The following is a 23,591-nucleotide window of genomic DNA, read 5'->3' on the forward strand; positions in this document are numbered from 1 at the left end:
TAAAGTTCACCACAATGAGTTGGTCGTAAAAGCTGGGTGGGTTGGAACAGGTATAACATAGACAAGTTTAATCACATTATGATAACAATGTATGTGGATTTGTGTTTTTTGAGAGGGGAAAAAGCTGTTGCTACCAATAAATATTGGAAGAAGTGTACTTGCAAATGGAAAAGCCAAAAACAACAAGAGTACTACATAAACACCCCTAATATAGAATATTTACATTTAAAAAAGGAGTTGCGGAAAGCATTAAAAACTTTGTCCCCGGCAGATACTAAGATAAAACAGAGCCTAAAAAGTAATTATAAGAACTGGTTATCCCAGTATAACTATCAACATCTATTAGCAGATGCGTGGAAAATGCGTAAAACCCTAGAAGGAAAGAACACTAGAGATTTCTGGAACATAGTCAAATCTGCTAGTGTACATCAGGAAAAGTACCAAATCAATCCAATATCAGAGAAAAAATTGATAGCCCATTTTAAAACTATTTACACATGTGGCTTTGAGTATAAACGTCCAGTTAGCATAATCGTTCTCTGATTTGGGATTTGAAATGGGACACTGGGGACCTGGTAGACCTGATATCCAAGAGTAAGAATTCAAGGTCGTAAGGACCTGGCAACTACTGTTATGAAGGTAAATGTACAATTTTCGGCCAACTTTTTGTATCTTGTTTGTAAATTGGTCATTAGATCAAAGATAATCCCGATTTCATGGGTACATTTAATTATAATTCCAATGTATTAAATGGGTCCTAGAATTGACCCAGTTAACCATAGACCCATATTCTTATTAGACATCCCCTCATAGATGTTTGTGTGACTGGTGCTATGTGACCTTCAAAGCTGGGCCAAGGAGAGTGGAAGAATGTATGTGTACCAGATGGGTTTTCGGAGGGAAGTGGGGACTGCAGTAAATGGCTTTCTCCTCAGCCTCTTGAAGAAGGAGGCCGTGGAGAGGTCTAGGCCATTATACATTGCTTTTATAGACTTCTCCATGGACTGTGATAGTGTCTCAATAAGTAAGTTGTAGAAACATTTAGAAACATGGGGTTGCCGTGCAAACTTACTTGAAATCCTTATAGGTTTACATACTGACACTTCTGTGCCAGTCAGTTTGGATAGCCAGGGACATCGATCTGCCTCGATAAAAACAGACCGAGATATGAAACCAGGGTGCCATGTGGCACTACTGTTTTTTAATCTCCTTGTTTCAGACATTGAAAATGCTTTTCTAAATACACGTGTCTTCCCACCCAATATAGACAGAATTCCAGTAAAACGACTTACTATATGCAGATGATATTATGTTAATAGATCATACATTGATAGGCCTACAGTGACAGTTGACAGACCTAGTAAATTATACAAGGGTGAACGATCTAATCATCAATGTAACAATTCTGACTAAGCGTGGGTAATAAAAGAGTTTATGGGAATTTTAATTGGTAGGTAAACAAAAATGCTCTTGAAAAGGTTGATCATTTTATTTATTTGGGCTCCTATTTATTTGAGGCTAAAAATAATACTGAACCCCTGAGGCAAAAGAAAGCAAAGATTAAAGTCATGGCAGCCCAAACCTCACATATTGACAGGAAATATGGATGCTTCTCCTTAATACCTGTGATAGAATATTACAACAAAAAAGTCAAACCTGTCATTATTTTTGGGTCTGAAACACTCTTATTTGACTTGGAAAATAAGTGGCTTAAGCTTGAGGGTCTCTTTTGGAGAAAAGTCCTAAATCCTCCACAGGGAGTACCATGCGTTATCATAAGATATGAACTAGGGCTAACCTCAGTGACTTTAATAGTAATTTGGATGAACCTAAAGTTTCTTGTTAATATTTCTTTGGCAGAGAAGGGGTCTATCTGATTGGTTTTAAAACATGCAATGAATAATGGCTGCAATGCCTCTATGAATGTGTGGGTTTCAAAATATAAGGCTTATATTGAACATTTTGATTTAAATTGGGATGTGTTTTTTAACTTTCCCTAATAAAGCTAAATGAAAACTATGGGAGAAGGATTGGATTTATACAATCCAGGAGGTAAGAGATTACAGAATGTACTCAGGGATTTTAATTGATGTCAGATCTCTTGGGGTGCTCCCATATTACCCGTAAACATTTCCTAACCAATATTGGCACACAAAACGTTTGCTAATGCGTCTAAATCTCTTCCTGATGATAGAAATTATAGGTGAGAGGGGATCAAACGCTCTTTAACGATTTGCAGATTTTGTAATGAAGAGAAAACTGTTGAGACAATTCATCATCTGTTGTTAGAGTGGCACTAATTAACCCATCACCCTGATCTACATTTTAAGTATTTAATCCAGGATTTTTAAATGTCCCCCCCTTTAATCTGGCAACATATATTTACTAATAAATGGAATGCAATGGGACTTGCAGCTTTCTGATTTTTAAAAGACCTGGTCCCTGAGGCTATCAAAGAAAAAGGGGTGACAGTGCAAGGGATCGTGTGTTAGCTTAATACTATTGAATAGACAAACTGCTTTTTTCATGAAGAATCTTTTTTATCTGGGGTGTTTTTTATTTATATTTATGCAACATGATTATTATGGAATTTTATTAACTTGTATAATCTTGATGATCATGAACGTTGTTTCTCTTGTTTTTAGTAGTATTATGCCAATAGTTTCTGTGATACTGTTTCTGATTTTGCCTGTAAAAAGTGAAAAGTTCCATGTGAATGATAACAAAAAGAAATTAAAAAACGAATAAACAACATATTTAAGTATGGTGGAGATTTATAGATGTTGTCCTGATGATATGGCAGGGGCCATTACGTTGATCATAGACGCACAATCTGGTTCCCAACGTGGTGTAACGTTTCTAGGGACCTACTTTAAACAAATGAGAAAATCACTCTCCGTACACAGAGTAGAAGTACTCCTGGAACTCCACCGGGAGAGTAGGTTCTCTTTTCAGAAGAAGGTCTCACCTGTATATATATATATAAATATAAATGTGTATATATATATATATATATATATATATTGACAGTACAGGAAAGAAAGGCACACTCTGGTTCCCTGCACAATTCACCTACTCAGCTACTTGTGTTCTCCTCCTACCAGTTTCAGTGCTCATCACATCATCGGGGAGGCAGCTCAGAGCCAGTGCAGGTGTTGCCAATCAGTGTTGATTCTGCTCAAAGGACCTCTGGCAGCTGTAGTCTTCAGGTTTGCAGGGAACCCACTTACATCCAGACGCACAGAGGGGGTCAGGAGGAGTAGCCCACATGGTGCCGCTCCAAAGCAAGGCATGCGTTGCCCTGGTGCAGCACCCTATTGAACTCTGAAACTTCCACCCTCTAAAGATCCATGAATATTGACAGTACAGTAAGGAAGGGGCACACTCTGGTTCCCTGCATAAATCATCTACTAAGCCACTGGTGTTCTCCTCCTTTTTATAAAAAATAAAGCTGACCTAAGAAAAATATACTGATACAAGGATAATCAATAGGATAGAATACCATGGTCAACTAGTCTGCCGTGGATACTTCCAATATGGCGTCCGCGATAGACCTATGACAGTTTCTTCAACGTGGTACAGTGTTCTCGTTTAACTGTGCAACACGACCATGTTCGCAATATGGGAGGCAGATGGAGGCGCTGCCCAGACCAGACCCAGTTCCTGCATGACAAAAAGAGAGGTATGATTTTGCCACATAAAGAGCTGTCGCCCCGGTGGGATCCTGTACCTGAGATGGGGCTTCCAGGTTTCAAATACATAAGAGGAGAGCAAGCATATGCTTACATGTTGTGTGTTGATTCAGGGTTTAATGGGGCACACCGTACACAACCTTGAGGCTTCGGCAGAAGAAGTCTGCTTCACTGTCATGGACCCGACTATATTGATTGCATTAGAATAAGAAATATTACTGAGCTATGAACGGTTCAAGGATTATGGGTTAGAACACTCAGAACCAACAACATTAAGAATATATATCATCCGCTTTACAGGGGAGATGGAAAGATGAACCACCAATGAAGAAAAGGATTTATCAGTATCGACAGCAAGCAGACACCAAACACTATGTGAAGGACCTCAGGTAGGTGATATCTGAGTGGTAGACATTACCCAGTTATTCATAAGAAGGATTTAAACAAAGTCTATTTGTGATTTTCCATAGATGTGAAAACACAGCAAAACGACACAGGGGGTTGAAAAGTAGGGGAACTTATTTTAGCCAGAGATCCCAGAATGTTGATGAATGCTGTGGAAAAGCTGGGGAACTCGCAGTTCATCCGTGTACCCTAATACACGAGGCCGAAACACAGAGTGTAGATGTCATACATTTTGATTGATTTGCGTGCATGACATTCATTGCCATAGGCAAAGTGACTCACGCTTCTATCTGGGGTAGATACCACGGTAGGGTTGCCAAGACGAGGGGCCATAGAAAGCACCAGAATGGTTTGCTAGCATTATAGACCTCTTATACATGATGTACCTCATGAACTTTGAGTCAGTCCCAGATGGGATCCTTCGAGATCCAGAAGGATTTTATTGTGGTGATATAAACATTCACGATTGGCTACTAACCCTCACTGCACTTGAGAGCATAAAAAGTGCTTCTATATTTGGAATAAACTGACATATATATATATATTGTTTTGATGAGTAAAGCAGTGATGGACACATCACATGGGAATGATACTATGGAATAGATGAATGTTTAGTGTGGAGTTGGGATGAGGGTTTTGGGTTCTGTGAGGATCTATGGAAACACTAGTGGAGCGGTGGGGACATGTACTCTTCTGGATAGGTTGAATTTTTCACAAAGCCAATGGTATGCGTAATAGACCGTCATCCTGACATATTGCATCTTGAGGTTGTGAGAAAATCCCAAGCTGTCTCCCCAGTTTACAGCAGAGTGTGTGGATCGTGCTGCCTCCTATTCAGTAATTGGAGATTAAATTGTGCCAGGGGTCTGCATCCTATGGATATCCAGATGATTTGGACTATGACTCCCATTATCCCTCACCTTTCAATATGATGTATATCGATGATGGGAGTTGTAGTCCAAAATGTCTAGAGCAGTAACATTTTCAGACCCCTGATCTATGCTGGTCTTACATTCATATTTGGGCCACTGGTTAACTTGGCCCACTATCGGAGCATCGTAAAATATTCTGAAATCTTTGTAGGCTTAACACAAACTGGCATACGTCTCAAATTCTTGATCAAAGACAGTGCAGTTAAAGTAAAACATTCTGAAATGCTCAGACCCTATTTGGAGTTTTAAATATTTGGCTCGAATGTAGACAGAGATCATAGACAGCACTAACTTGGAACGAGTATTCAAGAATGTGCATTGCCTGGCGACTGATCCCAAAGTTTACATGCAAAGAACTGCCTTGATGAAACTCTGTTTCAGCCCTGGTTCCTATATGTTTTCCAGGAGTCATCACTCCTCATAGATAGGGCTATACTAAAGTACTTCAAGAATGGGTCCATAATGCAGAGGAAAGGTAGCCGGTGCAGCGAGGCTACCTGAGGCTGCTCCTGATTCTGAGGTGTATTATTAATAGGAGGCAGAACTTCAGCAGAGATTACATGAAGTTGATACAGATTGCCATGAGCCACTTATCAAACTTGCACAAATTCCTGCTGTCCCTCGGGAATGCAGGACTTTTGCTTTGGAAGGATCGTTCGTGGAGTATGTCAAGTACATTCCAGATAAAGCAACTACTGCAAATTCTCCAACGCATAAGCAGAGCAGACATGCCATTATGCCTCCACTGGTGACATCACAGAAGTAGCAGCACATAATATTTGACCCAATATCAGAGGAAGTGACATCATACATCCTTTATTCCTGACAAAATGATATAAGTACATTTTTTCCGTTTCTGCTAAAAGGGTCCTATGTGATTTGGTCGAGTTTTTTTGTCAAATTCGATTTCGTCTTATTTTGTTTTCTTTTTTTAAATGTTTATATTTGGCCACAAATATATGCCGGAGAGGCCCCATAGCTCCCCAACCTCACTCTTTCTTTATTATTATAATTACCCACCCCCCAAACATATTTGCTGCCAAATTCATCCAAAAGAATTTGACGAATTCGAATTCGACGAATTCTGCCACAATGTAATCTCCCTTTCCCACTAAAGCAGGCAAATTCCAAGGGAATTCTTTGTGAATGGCATCTATCTGTAAAGCATTTTGGAGACAGGACCCACCTTAGAAGTTTCAGATTTATACTCTTGAATAGACATTCCAAATAGGTAAAGTTCGATAGGAGAACAGCTCTCCCAGCAGGAAACTATGAGAGAAGGGATGATGCAACAAAAGAACACAGGGGATATGCATTTTCGGTTTATCCTTAGACCAAATGTTTGCATAATATACAAAATAAAATAAACCCAGCATGGAGAAAAATAAACCCCTCACAGAGGTCATGCTCCTCAAAGACTTCCTTTGTGTCCCTTTCAAACATTATAATGCACAGTTACGTGTACATTATCTTTGATATTAATCAGTAAGGATTATTTAAAAGTTCTTCGTGACTTCTTTCGGCCGCATCAGAGTGCTCTGGTGGGAAGGGAGCAAGACTGGATTCTTCATGTACGCCGTCGTTCCTGTAGATTGTTGGTCATTTGGTAGACAGTCAACTTTGGACAGAAAGAGATTCTGGTCCTACGACAGTTCTTGCTGAGAGAGGGGAAACAATAGACCACGCCTTTGTGTGCACAAGTCCACAGAAAGGAGCTATTTCCAGAAATAGGTGTAGTGGAAGCGATGCATCTTGGGGAATCTCTGGCACATCAGGAAATTTGATTCATTTTGGAGCTGAGGTGGGAGCATGTTCGGAAGGGAAGGACCTTATCTGTGGAGAAATCTTCCCATATCAAAAGTGATGGATCAAAGGATTGATTTTATCGCAACCCCATTACCCTGGGAAACTTTGCATACCAGCATTTTATCAGTCTATCTGTGGCGTTACAGAAGGACACCAGCCATTTGCAAATCAGTCTTGGTCTTGCCACCAAAGGGAGCAGTTTGGCGCAAACTACTAGACCATGTCCCCTTCCAGAAACAAATGAAATCTCGGGCATATTTCTGCTGATTCGGTCGGTGCAGCATTTAGTCATTGGTACACATACTGATAGCAGGTGGACAACATTCCTTATTCTTTAAAAGGTGCTGTAATTGTAATCATCATAAAACTTCTCAAAACAAAGAGCAGTAACATTATTTAATACCTCATACAATCAAGGTTATCAACACTATCATGCGAAAGGTGCTGTGACAGCCATAATGTTGGAGTTTTGTATGATAAGTAGGCTATCTATTGAGAGATTGACATAAAGGTCCATATAGATACCCTTGCATGTGCTCTGGTAGAGAGGTATAGGTCTCTGTAGCAAGACCTAACTAGCAATAGCAAAGTCACCACTTTTGTTTGGCATAGGATCTACATTTTCCGGGCACTGTAATGATACTACCTGCCCATCACATGGCAATAGCTGGCAAAGGGGCATATTGTGGCACAGCTTAGCTCATACCAATATAATGCCTATACAAGAGCCACAGCTCTCCAAATGCTTGTTTTTGCCACGAATTCAGTGCAATAAACAAATGTCAGCCACACATACTGTTTATAAATCAAATGGCTGAAGATACACTTTGTTATAACCAATTTATTACATCATAAACTGATTTAGCTGGATCAAGCAGAGGCGTAGAGATTGTAGGGCCTAGGCGGGTAAGGCCCACCCAAAATCTGTAAATGCCCACTCAGCAACGCTTTGTGGGCATTTACAGATGTCAATGTCGCTGTGGTGAGCCCAACCACATTAGCTTCAGGTCCCATTTGTTAGACAATCTTGGAAACGCCTCCATGAAAATAGTTTCAGCTGACAAGAAGCGCTTTCAGTGTCACCTAATAGGCAAAACTAAAAATGGCTGCTAGCCACAGGAACCATTATTTTAGCAGTTGTCTTCCTCAACCCCAAAGAATTTGAATACATTGTGTTGGAACATGGCATTTACGCGAATTCCCAAAGTGAGCACATGACTGCTTCCAACCCTTATGAACAATATTTTTTATTAACAAAAAATGTTAAGTGGAATAATTGATAATTCATAATCAAAGCATTTAAAATTCAGATACAACTTTACAAAGAATATCTTGCAATAACAAAATATCATGCGTGGATCAATATCACCCTTGTGCACCCTGACGGAAACGGCAGGATCTGTTGAGCAAGAGCCTTGTGACATATTTGCATAGATGCTAACTAGACCCATGTGACGAGATCATTAAGAGCCAGTCCTGGCTCTTCGGCCAAAAAACGATTTGGATTCTGGGTTTTGCAGTTTCACTTTTTACAGCATGTAGTATGCTGCTGGCAACAAAACCAGAAAGCTACTCCCACCGAAATGTACACGGAGAAAGGGCGTGTCTTACACGTATTTGGCTTGGCATTGGGCTGTGACTGGTTCAGTGACGTCAGAATAGCTAGGAGGTGGAACGACCTTTCAGGTCAAAGACTGTCTAGTGTAGTTCGTGACGTCAGGGATGGTGTTGTGGCACATTTACTCTCTAATGGTCTCTTTCTGGCTCGTGCACATCCACGCCCCGAACCCAATGAATAACAGGCCGGTTTAAACGCTGATACAAACATTAAGGGCCCGATTCATGGAATATTTCCTGGTTCAAAGTGAATTTGCACTGCTGAAAAGTGACTTTGCGCTGCCGACACAAACCCTGATTCACTTTGAACTTTGGCAAATATTTAATGAATCGAGCCCTTAAACCTCTAGATCTGAAAGTGCGGAGACAACTATTGTAGACAATAGGTCTGATAACAAAGGCCTTTTGTACCCAATAAGGACTGCTTACAATTTGTCTGTAAAAAAAGCATTTACATTTTTCTTTGCTAATGGCATCATGGGTAAGAATTTCACATGCAAGAGGTTACAACGTTAAAACAAAGGGTGTCCGGAGACGTCCCCCAAAAGTTGAGACTGTATGATTTTAAGTTATATTTATTCATTTGCATACCACACAATAAACTCAAGAGGGTGATACAATTCACATTTGGTAGAGTGGCAATGGTTCATTACTTTACAATTCGACACAGAACCATTGGTACGCACAACATACTTTTTGTCATAAAAAATCTGTACCTTTTTGATATTTACAGATGTTTGCTTACATTTTGGATTTTGAAGGGTTTTTCAGAGGATTATGGTTCAGTAGGATTCTAGCGGTGCAGCGGGCAGAGGTGCAGTCGGCCCATCTTTTGCTGTGGTTCTGAGAGATGGATGTGGCCGGTAAGCAAAAACGATGTGATATTCATATAGCGTGTAAGTAAGTGCTTTACATAGAACATATTTCGGAAGGATGAAAGGCTGAGTTGAACTTGCTGGGATTCGTAAATGTGATCTGCAGATCACACACAGATCGCTGCAGCGGGCAGCAGCGACTGCTCAAACCACTGAGCTACCTTACTGGTAAAGGAAGAGATGTGTGGTCACGATGGGGCTTGAGGTGTGGCTGAGGGGATGTTGGCTGATCTTAAAACTATAAAGTGAAGAAAGCCATTGTTTCATTTTTACAGAGTATCTTCTCAAAATATACAGTGAAAGAAAATAGTGTTACTTAAACTAGACAAAGTACATGTATTAAAATAGCATAAAACAATTTGGTTGTGTTGTAGTTAGCTACTTGACTGGTCTTCCGCAGAAGGCTATGGTAAGCTACACAACTTTAACCTTAATAAATCATATACATCATCAAAAATCCAATAATTGCACTTGAGTATGTGTTTCGATTGATAATGTTCAGTTGGAAATGAATGCATACATTCTGGGACAGTGGAGTGTTCACTGCTAAGCACCTCCTGGTCCAGCTGCCCTGACTCATAGTCATTCAAGAAAGAAGCAAGGGGATTGGGTGGCTAGCGGTTCTTTGCTTGTCGTCCTCTGCCCAACCAAGTGTCCTCAGTAAAAGACACCATGAACCTCTGCCCTCAAGTGATCTCTGAGGAGGAAAGGACATCCAATAGCATGACCAGCCAACTAGGCTCTTGCCCGCGTTCGGATTCATCTCCACACACGGCAGATCAGTGATCCACTCTAAGCATTCAGTGATGGCACTGACGCTGGATCCTTCAGGATCTCCAGACCCTTCGCAGCATGCTTTCGGACAATCCATGGTGATATGCACATGAGGCCAGAGTCACCATTTGTGACACCCACTGTTAAATTGGCTGCTACCATTACAATTATGGCTGACGCCATACCCGCTGCGATTTGTATAGGATGCGCCTGGATGTTGCTGGTGCAAGAAAGCCAGGCTGAAGCTGTGAGCATCGCCCCATACAGCTGTGGTAGGAACTCCTGTAACTCACAGAGCAGTTATGCATGGGTTCGGGGTGACCGGCCGTGTGCTGCCAAGTGTCTGCACATTTGCAAAAAGAGATTCCATGCTCTTAGACACTTGGGGATGCGGGGAACATACGTGCAAAACCTGAGTCTGTAGATTTTCTCAGTGTCGGCAGCCACCAGTATCAAGCTGACAGCAGACAAGTTGGATAACAGAAAGATATCCCTAGGGCTCTTGAATGCCATGATAGATCGAAATGCTGACGCTTTTCCCCCAAAAAATGAAGGCAGAACACAAGCATTCAATCTTGAAATAAAGTGCATAAACAGGTTATCTTATTTAAAAGCGGAAGCCTAGAGGTAGGGTTTTCTCTTTTGATTCTTAAATCATAAAAAAACGATTGCTTCTAAAATACTGAAGAATGTGTTTCTGCGATGGCTAGAGATGGCCCCGATTCAAAACGATTGCCTCTGGTTTCGTGGTTGACTTCATGTACAGTGCTTTATGCTGCGACAGTATCTCAGTCCCTGATAAGAAGTGAAATAAACAGCTGCCATGTTTGATAGTGTGGACTGGATCTATGGCAAAAGATCTAAGCAAGAAGGCCTGATTACCAGCAGAGCTACACAAAACATCTCAAAACAAAATGGCGCCTGACATTGGCCTTAGTGAATGACCATTTTCCAGGATCGTGAACTGGATCCAAACCACATGGCATACCTCAGCAAGCCTCCCCTTCTGGCCCATACGCTCACCAGCTCTTTTTTGTAGCTTTTTTTGGGGGTCATGCGGGTGGAGCTTTATTTTTCTAGCTGCGCTCTTGAAAATATTGAGGGACCCTGGTTTGAATCACCTGCTCCAGTGTCCAGAAAGAATACATCATGGTGAAAGTATGGCTCTAGTGGCAGCCATTTTGTATCAGGAACTAGAACTCTTTGAGTTAGGGAGAGAGTTCTTAAATGTTGCTTTTTAGATGTATTGCACTATGTTTGTTATTTGTATTGTGATCATTATTATTATTACAAATGTCTATGGTTGCCACTGTTTATGTGGGAAATGATGTGCCTATGATCGATTGCTAGCCTCATACATAAACCCTATAGATGATCCCAGCCCATCATGGCTGCCGTTTAATCATGCATTGGCAAAGACAATACATCTAGCTTTGCAATATAGTGGGGTAAGATTCTTTGTGTAACACACTCAGAGGACAAAACATGTCTGACCATCTACAATTTCATGGCATTCACCTGTTTATATTTGTAAGCATTTCGCATGAGTTGGCAATGCCAGAGGGCAATGGCAAACCTCAGTTTGAATAACATTTTGTATCCATTCAGCATGACTACATCCTCTATGGATATGAAATGACACATTTTATTAATAAAGCGAGTGGTATGAATCTCATATGTATCCATCCCACTAATCTGTGCCCACAGGGTATGCCATTTTTCAAATACAAAGTGGGGACACCTGACCCTAGCCCGGATTCCAAGCTTTTCCCCATGACCGCTTGTGCTCTGGTCTAAAGATGTTTTGAGAATGGCAGAGGATGGCGTTACTGGGCCCTCCTCAGTTTCTATCTATCTTGTTGGGTATGAGTGACACACTGCAGAAAGCATGCTAGCTAAAGGATGGGTGTTTTATGGGTGTTTGAAATTAGAGAATAGGGGATGATTTGAGCAAATATGACGTACCGGTGAAATTAGCAAATTAGCTTTGATGATGGATATTGCCCAGTGTCACATGTCTGCCCATACATCATGATTGTCCATGCAAACAAAAGGAGATGCTCCTCATATTCTCAACTTTTCACCGAGCTGTGCCATATTGATCAGATTCCCTCTGACAGGGCATGGAACAGAGCAGAAAATATGATATGCATGTTTCCCTGCCATGGGACGGTTAACAGTGCATCCACACAAATCAGATTTGGATGCAGACAAAAAAGTGGATTAGTACTTACTTAACACAACTGCAAACATCATGTGGAATCCATATGGAGTCACTGTAATGCCAGCCTCCAAGTTTGTACAGGTAGAATCCATAGGGAGTCACTGTAATGACAGCCTCCAAGTTTGTACAGGTAGAATCCATAGGGAGTCACTGTAATGACACCCTCCAAGTTTGTACAGGCGGAATCCATATGGAGTCACTGTAATGACAACCTCCAAGTTTGTACAGGTAGAATCCATAGGGAGTCACTGTAATGACAGCCTCCACGTTTGTATAGGCGGAATCCATAAGGAGTCACTGTAATGACATCATCCAAGTTTGTAGATGGCTCCCACCATCAGTGGTCACTGCTGTGCGTGCACGCGCACATGGCGGTGATCGAGAAACATTTTCTGACGGCGGCAGTAAAAGGTATGGGAACTCGAGTACTGCCCAAATCTCATGCCTTTTACCACCACGGCTGGAAAATAATCATAACCCGGTGGAGAAGATTGCGGCATCAAACACAACATTGGTAATAATCTGGTCTGCTGGATTTACCAGCAGGAACACTCTTATCACCAAGGCAATGTTTTCATGTAAGGTGGAATTTAATTTGAATAGCGTAGACACTTGGAAAACATTATGTTTGCTCCCCTCTGTAAAGTGGTCAATCTAGTGGAATTAGCAAAAAATTCTGCCTTACACCCCTACAGTTGTTTCATGCAGGTTCGATTGCTAAACATGTTTAACATTTGAAGAAAACACGCGGTTGGTTGAGTTGTTTTTCTGACATTGTGAATATGAGCAACTTCCAAATAAGGTCAAGGAAATCTTAGCAGACCAAGAGTCAACCAAGCTCTGTACCCATGCTGAAGAATCCTTGTATGGACCCTTTAACAAGTATAAATACTGCCCATTGCCACAAGGCTACAAAGCTTTAACCAACAGTGTATTCCAAATGTCACCTCTGCCTGCACAGAACATTGTGTGGGGAGCCTGGCTTGTTATACCCATTAAATATCTGTATTTGTCATAAAAATTGATGTTTGCTTTTTTTAATACAAACACATAACCTACTGACTACTTTGTGACTTGGTGATTGAAATAAAGGTTTTCAAGTCAGTCTGCCACCTCATTCAGCCCATCGTAGTCCCCTCTCTTTACATCCATGGCCTAAGGGCGGCGGGTCCAAAACATGACAACCATGTTTGCCCAGCTGAGAAGATGAGCTTAAGTAGGTGAGCAAACAAAGTGGGTGAGGTGCAGACTTTTGCTTGTTTGGATCCAACCTATAATGAATTTATGCAAAATTAGATGGCGGGGAGACCCCCACACCGTTCTCCCATTTCCCTGCACTTTATTGTATACCCAAACCCACCCCTTCTATAATGTTGCCTAATTCCGTTGTAACTGCTTCGACAATTTTAAGAGTCGCAGTGCCAGTCTGCGCAGTAATGGGCCGATACCATCCACAATTCATCACCACTGTCAAAACCATGATCTCAGAATTCATGAGTCTGGCTAGGAGCAAATTAACGTACAGTCTAATGTTGAATGTAATGATATGTCTTCAAATGGATCTTTCAAGATGCTTTTCAGTGACTGATCACCCATTATCCACCTGGTTTAGTAAATCAATCAATCAAATTCCAATATTATAATTGATTAAAAGAAATGGAAAATCCATAGATGGCCTTCCATGGAGAGGACGATTGGAAAGGTCACCAGGGCCAAGTGTGGTCTATGATAATCAAGTGCTGCTTGGGGTGTGGTTTCAGACGCGGTCAAGTTCTGTGTCTCTACGTAGAGATTCCCAGCTTCCGTAGCTCATAGTTAAATACAAAAGAGGATACCCCATACCTTGTATATTTACTTTGACAAAGTATTCAGAATGCATTTATTTCTTTATGGTCACCTTAGGGTCATGTAATGATGTGACGTTTGATCCGTCCATGTGTCTGGCCCTAGAAAGGATATTTTATATCTCAAATGCGTCTTTTATATACTTCATCAAAGTGTTGAAACCATTAAAAATATGCACTCATTTAATTTGACTATGCCTTGACCACACATTTCTTAGAAATCCAAGGAGATGGGACAAATGATACAGGCACTGTAATGCTGATCTGCAGTCTTTACAAGCCTAGCATTGGTAGGAAGTCTCCTCTTCTGGAAACTGGACCAAGGATGGGTCAAACGTCCCTTGACTAGATGATCCATACTCTGTGAGCGTGGGGCTGATTGCGTTTCGACACCGCCTCATCTTGTTTATACATCAAGGGATATAGTCCATTACATTGAGTGCTGGGATCCTTTCATTAAGGTCACCATAAGGTGTCATACGCAGCAGTGACGCCACTGCAGGGCGCAACGAGTGGCTACAGGTGGAACGTTTCATAAACAAAGCCTTAATTATTTGAGCGTGAGGTTGAACAATGATGACATATTTGTAGGGTTGACGAAAGAGAAATGTTTTGAGCTCTTTGGGCGGTAAGTTTGAGATCTGAATTCTGAGTTAATGGGGGTCCCATGCCTCTGGTTCCAAGAGCTGTAGCCACATCCCTCTTGGATTGCAACTCCTACATTTAATAATTGCCATTTCATTTGCAGGTGCATGTTTGATGTTTATTGTGAGTACCTGGACCTTAACCTCAGTTTTCTTTCTTTGCCTGTCAGATGAGCTTACATATCTTTCTACAATCCATTGGTCCCCAAAAGACAGCTACTAATGTCTCTGTGGCATAGGTCAATTTGCTGATTTTTCAGGCTAGTTCTCAAGGGACGTTTTGTATTATTCGCAGTTGTTTTTATTTTAGATTGGCCTTATATTCGTGGTTAAAAGTGCGTGGATCAGCCAAGGTTGCTACCATGGTGTTGTACTTACATGACTGCATTTTCTGCCTCAGTATTTTCTATTGGATCTTTTCATGGACAACCGTCTTAAACATGCAGCGCGATCATGCGCATGTTTACGATCAGTCATTGCTGGGGACAATGAGCAGGACTCAGATTGAGATGTTGTTATTATTCACTTCTGAAACGTTCCCTCCATTGCTAAGAAGTGCCAATTACACTTGAGTGGTTAAAAGATAGTGCTGACCACTTGGGGTCCTTCAGTTTGGCCACAGTGGAACATAATGGGATCAATTTCACAATGAACTGTGAGGACGGGATGTGAAGCACAATTTGCCAACAGGGATTTGCATCCAGGCCATGTATGCACACCTAAGCGTTTTACAGGTTTATGGCGCCTAGATATGCATTGGTTTATAAACCTCATATTGGGGGGGGGTCACTTCCCCACCCCAATGGGAGTCAGTGAGCGCACCTGGAAGATTGGGTCTTCTAGGGTCTGTCACGGCTAATGCTGTGTTACATTTACACCTTGGTTTCAGCGACTGGCATGTAGAAAACACATAGAAACGCTCATGCTAATCATTAGCTATACATTTTCTACTTGAGCATGAGCGCTTTGTGATTGTGATTTCTCCTGTGGGAATGCTGCATTCCGCAGGGACTCTGGTTGCACTTTGATCTGCGGCTTCAACTCCCGCCGCATGCCTCCTGCCAGCACCCTGCAGGTGGACTGATGCACAAAACTGAATCTAAGCGTGCACATCCTCTGGCGCAGGCTGGGCCACTTTCATGAATTAGTCCACCCGCAGCATGTGGGGGTTTTCTGCAGTTGCCTGTTTGCACGGCCCTCGCCAGTGGAGACCACGTTTCATGGAATGGAAGCATGCTTGGGCATGCATGCCGAGGCTTTTTTCGTCACTTGAAGGTCCACTCTTCAGAAGCTTCATGGTAAAAACAGTCATTTGAAAACCAAATCGGTCACATATAGAAGTGGATGCCCTGTAAAACAAGGGCAGGCTACATCTTGGTGTTCTTCTCCATCAGCTGCAGCACGTTGCCACCACTCGGTGGCTGTTTCTTTTCTTCGTTGTCTCTCTGTTCTTCTTCCTTCAAATCTGAAGGCTTTACAGGGACGTAGAAGTAGCCCATGATGGAGAAAATGATGCACACGGCAAACAGCAGGGCGGCGAACAAGACAAACTCGGCCCACTGCAATGACAATGAAATAAGATCGTAAGGCCGCGTAAGCACGCGCCGCGTTCCACTGAAAATGTGCTACTTTATACGCATCACAATTTGCCAAAATATATCAAAGCATTGCTACAGTTCATATCAATGAAGCCACTTGTGATGCATAGGGTCTGATTCACGAAGATGTTTCTATGAGTGTGATCATTGACGTACATCTAGAGATGGACAATCGATTCACTAGGAAGTTACTATGATCAACTCTGACTTACCATTGATTTACACCTGGATAGGGATATTCAATGTACAAGGAAGTTAGCATAAGCAACTCTGACTTACCATGGATTTACGCCTGGACATGGCTTGTTCAATCACAAAGCGGTCCCAACTCAGACATAGTAATAATACCATGAACCTAACTGTTTTTATAGCAGGCTATTTCTGAAACCATAAATAATCTTTATATGTAAAGCTGAATGTATGTATGTATGTGTGTATGTTTGTCCGGCATACAAATCCACACCGTTGAACTCACGTCTACCAAATTCTGCATGGATTTCTCTTTTGTCTGGGGCAAGATCGCAGTCTATGTTTGGATGCAAAAACCTTATATAAAATAAAATGGAAAAAACCTACAACATGTTAAAAAAAGAAGTTGCGCGCCACCCCAAATATGGGAAATGGCAAGATTACAGTTTCCTTAAATTCATTCATAAGAGAGCACAATCAATCAATCTTTCTTGAACATTTTCTCAAATGTGCTGAAACCATTGAGTGACTGAAACATGCTGCACAAAAAGCAAAGTGACAATCAATATCATGAGCTTTTGAAACACAACAACAAACAGCAGCATGACTTGCCAACCAGAGGACAAGAGCAACATCCTCCAGGGCACATGAGACACCAGAGCAAACTGAAGCAAGACTTGCCGACAAGAGGACAAGAGCAACATCCTCCAGGGCACATGAGACACCAGAGCAAACAGCAGCATGACTTGCCGACCAGAGGACAAGAGCAAGATCCTCCATGGCACATGAGACACCAGAGAAAACAGCAGCATGACTTACCGACCAGAGGACAAGAGCAACATCCTACAGGGCACATGAGACACCAGAGCAAACAGCAGCATGACTTGCCGACCAGAGGACAAGAGCAACATCCTCCAGGGCACATGAGACACCAGAGCAAACAGCAGCATGACTTGCCGACCAGAGGACAAGAGCAACATCCTCCAGGGCACATGAGACACCAGAGCAAACTGAAGCAAGACCTGCCGACAAGAGGACAAGAGCAACATCCTCCAGGGTACATGAGACACCAGAGCAAACAGCAGCATGACTTGCCAACCAGAGGACAAGAGCAACATCCTCCAGGGCACATGAGACACCAGAGCAAACTGAAGCAAGACCTGCCGACAAGAGGACAAGAGCAACATCCTCCAGGGCACATGAGACACCAGAGCACACAGCAGCATGACTTTCTGACCAGAGGACAAGAGCAACATCCTCCAGGGCACATGAGACACCAGAGCAAACAGCAGCATGACTTGCAGACCAGAGGACAAGAGCAACATCCTCCAGGGCACATGAGACACCAGAGCAAACTGAAGCAAGACTTGCCGACCAGAGGACAAGAGCAACATCCTCCAGGGCACATGAGACACCAGAGCAAACTGAAGCAAGACTTGCCGACCAGAGGACAAGAGCAACATCCTCCAGGGCACATGAGACACCAGAAAAAACAGCAGCATGACTTGCCGACCAGAGGACAAGAGCAACATCCTCCAGGGCACATGAGACACCAGAGCAAACAGCAGCATGACTTGCCGACCAGAGGACAAGAGCAACTTTCTCCAGGGCACATGAGACACCAGAGCATACAGCAGCATGAATTGCCGACCAGAGGACAAGAGCAACATCCTCCAGGGCACATGAGACACCAGAGCAAACAGCAGCATGACTTGCCGATCAGAGGACAAGAGCAACATCCTCCAGGGCACATGAGACACCAGAGCAAACTGAAGCAAGACCTGCCGACAAGAGGACAAGAGCAACATCCTCCAGGGCCACATGAGACACCAGAGCACACAGCAGCATGACTTGCCGACCAGAGGACAAGAGCAACATCCTCCAGGGCACATGAGACACCAGAGCAAACAGCAGCATGACTTGCCGACCAGAGGACAAGAGCAACTTTCTCCAGGGCACATGCGACACCAGAGCACACAGCAGCATGACTTGCCGACCAGAGGACAAGAGCAACATCCTCCAGGGCACATGAGACACCAGAGCAAACAGCAGCATGACTTGCAGACCAGAGGACAAGAGCAACATCCTCCAGGGCACATGAGACACCATAGCAAACTGAAGCAGGACTTGCCGACCAGAGGACAAGAGCAACATCCTCCAGGGCACATGAGACACCAGAGCAAACTGAAGCAAGACTTGCCGACCAGAGGACAAGAGCAACATCCTCCAGGGCACATGAGACACCAGAACAAACAGCAGCATGACTTGCCGACCAGAGGACAAGAGCAACTTTCTCCAGGGCACATGAGACACCAGAGCAAACTGAAGCAAGACCTGCTGACAAGAGGACAAGAGCAACATCCTCCAGGGCATATGAGTCACCACTTGATCAGGACACGGGAAATGCCGGATACCCCGGATAGTAAGATATTAAAAATGAAGTTCTGACATTGGGCATTCCTTATTATTGTGGCCAACAGGAGTATGTTCTTACGTGGGGATACTGGCATGTATTGGCATGGCCAACGTGGACATGTTTTCTTATAGTATCATTACTGGCAATATGGACAAAGAAAACATGAGTATGTCCTTAAATGGGAATGCTGGCATATATTGATGCAGCCAACAGGGAAATCCATGGGCCCAGCCAGCATGAACATTTATTCTGACATATATTGTGGACAAAGGCATCATGAAAATGCAGTGGGGAAATGCTCCTGTGCACTGTTGGTGACTTGCATCTATTGTTTTTTTTTCATTAGTTACCCTACAAAACCGATTAAAAACTGTCAGTCTTTTTTCTAAATTTTGCATGGAAATCGTGCTGCATAAGGCACCATTTTAACCCATTATTAAACAAATGTTCTATGAAGGAGAACCCCAAACCCCCCTCCCCTTGTTTGGTTTTGGTTCCCTCGCTCGCTATGCTCGCTTACTCTAACATATTTGTGGCAAATATTTATGCGCTTCCAATTAAAGAATTGCAACTTATGGGTCTCCTGATGTTTTGGACTACAACTCCCATCAGCTCAAGCCAGCACAGTCAATGGTGAGGGACACACTGACTGTGTCCTGCCATTTGAAAGATATTTTTGGGAAATAAATAAACATCCAAAAACATGAAGAGCCAGTGAAATGCCACTGTAAAGTAATCTGTAGGCCGGGTGCCCCCACAAAGCAGTAGTAGTGTCCAGAGACCAGCTGTACCCCAACGAAGGCTGGCAGGGAGAAAGGAGAAGTATTCTGCGTGCCTGTGACCAGCAGCAGCAACTGAGGTATGCCATGCTCTGGGAGACCGGTGGTTACCAGCTAGCTACTCTTGTGCCAGGTGGAGTTGACCTAAGAACACCCTCCTTCTCTTAATGCGTCCACTTCAGAAGAGGCAGCGAGAGATCCCCAGAAAAAGAGTACCCACCAGTGTGCCCGTGGCTTTGCCAGGGGCGGGCGGAATCATTGTTTGCAGATCTGCGTCAGCAGGAGTATGCCCCTGGGTACTGAGGGGAGAAGGAAGGATGAGAAGGGATGGATCAGCGGGAGGGGCCTGTGAAAGGGCTATAGCACGTGGCACCCTCGGGGTGTCCCAGGTGCGGCAGGGGGAGGGCCAGGGCATTTCACATGGAGAGGGGGGGCTCCATGGTAGTAGTTTGCGTGCAGAGCAGGCTGTCACTTATTAACTAGCTAAGGGCCATAATCATCAGACAGTCAGAAGGTTTGAGACCTGAAATGGACTGACCACCAACCACCTGCCTGACAACATGACCAGGAAGCCAAGGGATACACTGAGGCTCCCAGGAGCATAGGGATGAGTGCCATGAAACAACCATAGATGTGAAGGAGACAGACAGAATGTCGAATATAAAAAGCATCATAAATCATAACCTGTCGAAAATAATATGAAAGGTTCACCAACGCATGTAGTAATCCTACCAGACTTCGGGCTTACCTTGGTAATGAAGACGGGGAACGGAGCAGTAAATCACAAAGAACTACGTTGCTTTAGTAGCTGAAAGATTATGGAAACCAGGGTCTTCTTGGTATATTCCCGTGGGCGAAGCATGCAAATACTGCAACAAGTGACCCCGACCCCAAATAATCCAATAAACCAACCAATGTGACTGAGAATGCCTGATTCCTGCAAGCTTCGGTATGCATGCCAAAGCGTGCCAAGTGGGATTAGGAGCAGGCCCCCAAAATAAGGAAGGGCCAATGAAAAACTCCGGTCAGTAAACACAGCCTGATGTTCCAACCAAGGAAAGCAAGAAGTACCCTCAAGAGACATGGAAGGAGTAGGATATATATATATACACCCCGGGGCCTTGTCATCAAATGGACAGAAAACACAGACTCTCATCTGAACCCCCATAGCAGTATTTGTGAGGGTAAAATAGAAGATAAGGAAACAAGGCCCCTACTCAAGAGCAAACAGGAAGGAAACGGGGAAGTGCGACGTTACCCACCCGACTGAAGTTGTCCTAACTGCAACAAAATCAGAGAAGAATTACTCAAAAGCATCGCTGAGGTTAAAGTAAATGTGCAACAGCGGGGCTGTGGAGTCATCGTCATCACGATCAAAGCCATAAGTCAACGTCTTGCAAACTCAGCCTGAGTAACAGTGGCCCAGCAAATAGATAACATCAGGGCTTACAATATCACTGGATAGGGTGATCACAGAAAGTTCATGTCTAGAGGGACACAGGACTTTTATTAAACATGTCCATCTCATCCTTGACAGAGAAAATACTTAAAGAAGTGAGGCATCATGATCCACTACATTGTATTGGCCAAGGAATCATGCCATATCATCATGCAGCTGAGTTGTCAATGTTCACCAAACTAACTAGGAGGCAAAGCACACACTTATCTTAGAGGAAAGTGAGATGCAGGTGGACAAAACTGTTTGGATTGCAGTTAGATGCTAGGACAGAATCTTTACTGCGATGGTAACTAAAGAGGCCCTAAAATCCTAAAAATGTGGTTGATTCCACTCTAAGGTCAGAGGCGTGGAGTTGCGAAGCGTACACAGGGTAGGGCCCGAGTGGGCAAGACCCAACCAACATCTGTAAATGCCCACTCAGCAGCACTGTGTGGGTATTTACAAATGTTAATGTAAGTGCAGTGGGCCCAACTACATTAGCTCCAGGCACCACTTGTTAGACAATCCTGGCTACGCCCCTGGCAAAGGTCCAATTTGGCACAAAAGCAGGCTTGGTACTAAAATAAGGCACTTCAAGGATGCTGCCAAGGGTGCCAAAAGCACGTGGCTCCAACTGCCAGGGATGCAGAGGCACCCACATGAGTGTTGGCCTGAGATGGCATACATTGTTGCACCAGCCCTGGCAAGAAGAAGGAGCTATGCCAGTGAAGAGCAAGTTGCATGAGGACAGATATAGAGAACTAAATCAATCTTGAATCTTTCTACAAAGGTAAGGTGGCCAGAACGTGAAAAGGTATGTACAGGAAGCGTATTGACATGCATATCCTCTAGGGATCGGGGAGTGAGGTAGCAAGGGCACTGGGCATTGAAGGGCCAGAGCCCTGAGAGCCAAGGGAGGCTCTGCTTATGCCCTTCGTGGGTGTGGAGGAATTCTCATGTTGGGGCCTGGATGGTCTCACAGGGGGTATCTTCATGGGTGGAAAGCGGGGGTAGAAAGGGTAGGTTATTACGTGAGTTGTTCCAACATATGCAATATCTTTGAGTATTTGGAAATCGATGCAGGCAACAGCGAACGAGTTAAACTTTCATACACAGCTGTTTGTAAAGAGTCTGTCAAACAGATTGAAGCCTCGAACTGCTCACAGACCTGCACCAATCACATTACGCGAAGGAAACACAGATGCTTCTCAATCTATGGAGAAGGATGGTTCACGTGCCTGAAAATCAAAGAAGTCAAGTCCCTGCAGGCCTCTACTCCACGGCATAGGAGTGTGGGCAATTGAATTCTGTGGGGGGGGGGGGCATCATGAAGCTATCCTTATTCCCAGAGGCGAAGGAATGGCTTGGCATCCGCCAGATCTTTGGGCAGCTCTCTGGGGAGCATCACGAAGTTATCATTATTCCCAGAGGCGAGGGAATGGCTTGGCATCCGCCAGATATTCTTTGGGCAGCTCTCTGGGAAGCATCACGAAGTTATCATTATTCCCAGAGGCGAGGGAATGGCTTGGCATCCGCCAGATATTCTTTGGGCAGCTCTCTGGGGAGCATCACAAAGTTATCATTATTCCCAGAGGCGAGGGAATGGCTTGGCATCCGCCAGATATTCTTTGGGCATTTCTCTGGGCAGCATCACGAAGTTATCATTATTCCCAGAGGCGAGGGAATGGCTTGGCATCCGCCAGATATTCTTTGGGCAGCTCTTTGTGGAGCATCACGAAGTTATCATTATTCCCAGAAGCGAGGGAATGGCTTGGCATCCGCCAGATATTCTTTGGGCATTTCTCTGGGCAGCATCACGAAGTTATCATTATTCCCAGAGGCGAGGGAATGGCTTGGCATCCGCCAGATATTCTTTGGGCATTTCTCTGGGGAGCATCACAAAGTTATCATTATTCCCAGAGGCGAGGGAATGGCTTGGCATCTGCTAGATATTCTTTGGGCAGCTCTCTGGGGGGCATCACGAAGTTATCATTATTCCCAGAGGTGAGGGAATGGCTTGGCATCCGCCAGATATTCTTTGGGCAGCTCTCTGGGGAGCATCACGAAGTTATCATTATTCCCAGAGGCTATGAAATGGCTTGGCATCCGCCAGATATTCTTTGGGCAGCTCTCTGGGGAGCATCATGAAGTTATCATTGGTGGTCAGTCATAATCCCGAATTCAGAATCCAGAAAAAAAATTCTCGAATAAAAAAGGCCGAAAAAAAAAATATCGAATTTTCATATATTTGTTTTTGGCTCTAGTTATATAATTAAAATAAGTAAAAAAACAAATAAAAAAGGGGGGGTTGGGGTTGGAACCCCCCCATTTCGAACAAAAAAGTCATTAAAAAAAAAG

At 43.5% G+C, this 23,591-nt stretch overlaps 1 protein-coding gene across 1 annotated transcript in view; it reads right to left on the bottom strand.

Annotated features, from left to right (window-relative positions):
• Positions 1–8,063: 8,063 nt before the first annotated feature.
• Positions 8,064–23,591, bottom strand: part of SLC15A2 (solute carrier family 15 member 2) — a 384,163-nt gene continuing 368,635 nt past the window's right edge. The window contains exon 23 of the mRNA XM_069616692.1: positions 8,064–16,372. Coding sequence (XP_069472793.1) covers positions 16,181–16,372 — 192 coding nt within the window. The 3' untranslated portion in view covers positions 8,064–16,180. The remainder of the gene's footprint in view (positions 16,373–23,591) is intronic.

This window comes from Ambystoma mexicanum, chromosome 9 (assembly GCF_040938575.1).
Source record: "Ambystoma mexicanum isolate Mex_15411 chromosome 9, UKY_AmexF1_1, whole genome shotgun sequence".
Classification (NCBI taxonomy): domain Eukaryota; kingdom Metazoa; phylum Chordata; class Amphibia; order Caudata; family Ambystomatidae; genus Ambystoma; species Ambystoma mexicanum.